The 3483-nt window shown below is 38.7% G+C and overlaps 1 protein-coding gene across 1 annotated transcript in view; it reads right to left on the bottom strand.

The window, feature by feature from the left end:
• Positions 1 to 3483, bottom strand: part of niban1 (niban apoptosis regulator 1) — a gene marked incomplete in the record, with an annotated part of 18286 nt that overhangs the window by 8704 nt on the left and 6099 nt on the right. Inside the window, 4 exon segments of the mRNA XM_014018970.1 lie at positions 898 to 1062; positions 2802 to 2919; positions 3007 to 3144; positions 3312 to 3442. Of these exon segments, the coding sequence (XP_013874424.1) occupies positions 898 to 1062; positions 2802 to 2919; positions 3007 to 3144; positions 3312 to 3442 (552 nt within the window).

The following is a 3483-nucleotide window of genomic DNA, read 5'->3' as shown; positions in this document are numbered from 1 at the left end:
TACTCTAGTTGCTGGTGGTCAGTTGTGTGTTTCCTGTCCCTGATTAGAATATATTTGTGCAGACCTCATTTTTGCAACCATTTCACTAAGACCAAAAGGGGGTTTGAGTTGTGGTTTGGATCCTGGTAGCCACACAGGAAATTACCAGCATTAATATTTTTATCTGTTACCCTGGTGACTGCCACGTGTGACAATCTGAAGATGAGCAAACCACCACCAGCAGCACCAGCAGCAGCAGCAGCTGCAGCAGCACGGTAAAATCATCCGCTTTGGCAGTTCAGCCTGCAACACGTGACTTATTAACACAATTTCAGATCATAAACACAAATAGTCAGAATGAGACAATCTATGGTTAGAATCTGCTTTAAATTAAAGGCCTGGCATTCTTTGAAGAAATGCATTTCACCTGCTGAGTTTGACCCATAGCRTTTTTGGTCAAATACAGTATGTCTTGTGCACTCTGTAGTGGTTGAACTGTGCGTTGTGACTGACAGTCGGTTGCTACCACACCTAATTTAAACTCAATGTCTCGCTGAGGTGTGGCCACTTTTGTCAAGGCTGAGCTCAAGTTGCTGTGTTTTTAATCGAACCGACTTTAAACTTTAATCAGTTGTAGACAAACAGTCAATAATTAYTTYCTGTGAGTTTCTGTGAAATATGTYCAGTGATTCCTGAGATATTTTGCTAACACAGATACAGTGTGCATGTTTGCAGTGTTGATCTGTGTGTCGCTCAGTGACAGCTGACAGATAAGTGAGCATTAACCAGAACCACAGGTGTTTTAGATATATYTGGAGGATCTTTATAACTGTAAGAAATCTGCATAATTCAAGCTCTGGGCTACTTATAAACTCATGCTACATTACAAAAAAAAAAAAAAGCAAGTTAGTGGATTACCAAGGTTGCGATGCCTGATGCAGGTCTTTAGGGCAGACAGGAAGTGATCTCGCTCCTCCTCTTGCTGAAACAGGAAGCAGGAGTGGCCTGTGTGGGGCAGGTGAAGATAGACGGCAAACTCATCTGATGATGATGGCACCACCGAGGAAGAATCCTCCTTCACTCCTGGAAGAAAAAACAAAACAACAACGACAAACAATGAGTTGAAGGACTGTTTTGTAGGAGAAAATAACAGATTTGTATCATTGTAAACCAAGTTTCTAAAAAATGGTGATCAAAGACACATAATTTTCAGTTATTTTGGATTTTCTAGGCAAAATATTGAAACCCTAACTTTAGCTGCATGTGATCAAGTTGATTGTGATTTGATTCATGAGCTCAGTGGCCACAGCTGAGAAAAAAAACGTGAGGTAAATCTAATGTTTATCTTGCATTTCCTGAACACTTCCTGTGCTCTACGTGGTCTTTTGAGTTCTTTTGTGAAATGAATTTTTAAAAACAACACCACCTCTCACTYGACTTTGTCCCCTTTTTGTAAGGTTATTATTTTTATACATTTATAGTCTGAATTAACATTTTTTTCTTCAACACRGCATGACATACACTTAGTCAAACCCAGAATTACACATTGTTTATCAGGACCAACTTGTGGCCTCTGTATGGTCAGACACTTTGTCCATCTCTTGCTTGTAACTTCCCTCTTAAAAAAAAAAAAGAGAAGTAGATTGTGATGGTTAAAATACCAAACGTGAAGCTTGAGAACATTTGGCTCATTCTTACAGGGACACTGTAGATTAGAGATCAGAGGTTGACTGATATGAGTTTGTCTACAGCCGACACTGATGCTGATTTTATTTTTTATTTATTCAGCCGATGGCCCATTTACAGATTTTTTTTTCACATTTTTGGCCAGCATGCATTTTTCATTTGATAAAATGTTTAAAAAACAACTTTTTTTCAACCCTTAAAAGAGATTTTAGATTTAAAATTATATAGAACTCTCTTCCTAAATAGTGTGTTATAGTGAGATGTTATAGCACCTGCTGACAGCATTTTGGTAATAGATTAAGTATGAAAAGGCATAGCTGGTCTTTTTTTCTCATTAAGCTTTCAATCAAGAAGATCTTTCATCATCACAGGGCATTCATACAGTTACTTTTTTTTTTTTTGACGTTTTGTCACGTTGTAAAACCAACCACTGAACACATCAACCATACTGATGTCAACCATCCTGACAATCCTGCTTAATTGTAGTCCTATTCAAAACCAGGGAAGCAATGTCCACATATAACTGCAGCAGTGAACAGAAGATGTGACATTAGGATGCTTCCACCTCTAAGCTATCATTTTCTTCATTGCAGTTAGAACTGACAACCAGATTCTAACATTTTCTCTGTTAGGCAATAGTTGTGAATCATCAATGCCCAACAGGTTCCAAAGTGAGAGAAACTCCAGTTACTTCAGTAAGACAAAAAAATAACTTGACCCCASAGATCCTGAACCTCGACACTCCTAAACAGCATGAATGAAAGATGGAGTCCCYGCAGAGCAAAACAAGTTATATTAATCTCATGCAGCACCTATTAGTGTCAAATATGTTCTATGACTAAATTTTACATGTATAAAGCAGTGAGCGCAAATTTTTTTCCTGATTGTCATTTAAGTGGAAAAATCCATTTATTTTTAGTCTACATCCTATAAAGTTTTGTATTTAAGCAACCAAACTGTGTCGCAGCACATATCTAGATAATCAGATTTTTTTGGGTTTGGGACACTTTGGGGTAATTGAGCAGTTTGTAAACAGCTGCATTCTTTATCTACCCAGGCATTCATAAATACCCAGTGAGTTTCTCAGCAGATGATTTGTGCTTTCGTAACACCTGCAAGCTGAATATGTTAAATACCATTAAGTATCGCAGCGCAGCTTTTCTCCATGTAATCTCTGGATTCTTCCTCGCTGGTGAAAACGAGTCCTTTGGCTGGCTGGAGAACCAACTTTGCTGCACCTCCACGGCTCAGACTCTGCAAACATCAGCAGCATCAAGGTCCAAATCATTCATTGGATGTTGTGATTTTTTTAAAATTGTTTTCATTTATCTGTGTTTTTACCTCCGTGCTGTCATAGATTTCAACTCTGAAGTCTCTTCTCAGGACGACGCATCTGTCTTTGCATTTCTTCCCCTGTTCTTCCCAGCAGGAAAACTTTACACTGCCTTGATACAACACCTCCTCTGGATCATACTTGGGCTTCACAAAAACAGAGAGGTTTCCCACATTTGTTGTGTTTTAGACAAGTTTAACGTATTAGACATTTCAGCTAAATTAGACTGAAAACCTGCATAAATTTGTACACTGGGTCAGATGAAGGTGTCTAAAGCTGAATATTTTTGGGGATTGGATCCATAGATAGATACCCTTTGTGTGAGCAGTAGGCCACGCCCCTCTTTTTTAGGCTCCACCTCCTGGTGGATGTGTCCCAGGTAGGAGACTGCATACTGCTGACGGTAAAACCCACTGAAGTCCTGAAAACTTTTCCCAACAAGTCCTGAAAATACAGAGTTATATTTATTACATTTGTTGTAAAAC

Source organism: Austrofundulus limnaeus, unplaced genomic scaffold (assembly GCF_001266775.1).
Source record: "Austrofundulus limnaeus strain Quisiro unplaced genomic scaffold, Austrofundulus_limnaeus-1.0 Scaffold206, whole genome shotgun sequence".
In the NCBI taxonomy this organism is placed as follows: Eukaryota; Metazoa; Chordata; class Actinopteri; order Cyprinodontiformes; family Rivulidae; genus Austrofundulus; species Austrofundulus limnaeus.
This window is presented reverse-complemented; position numbering and strand designations above follow the sequence as displayed.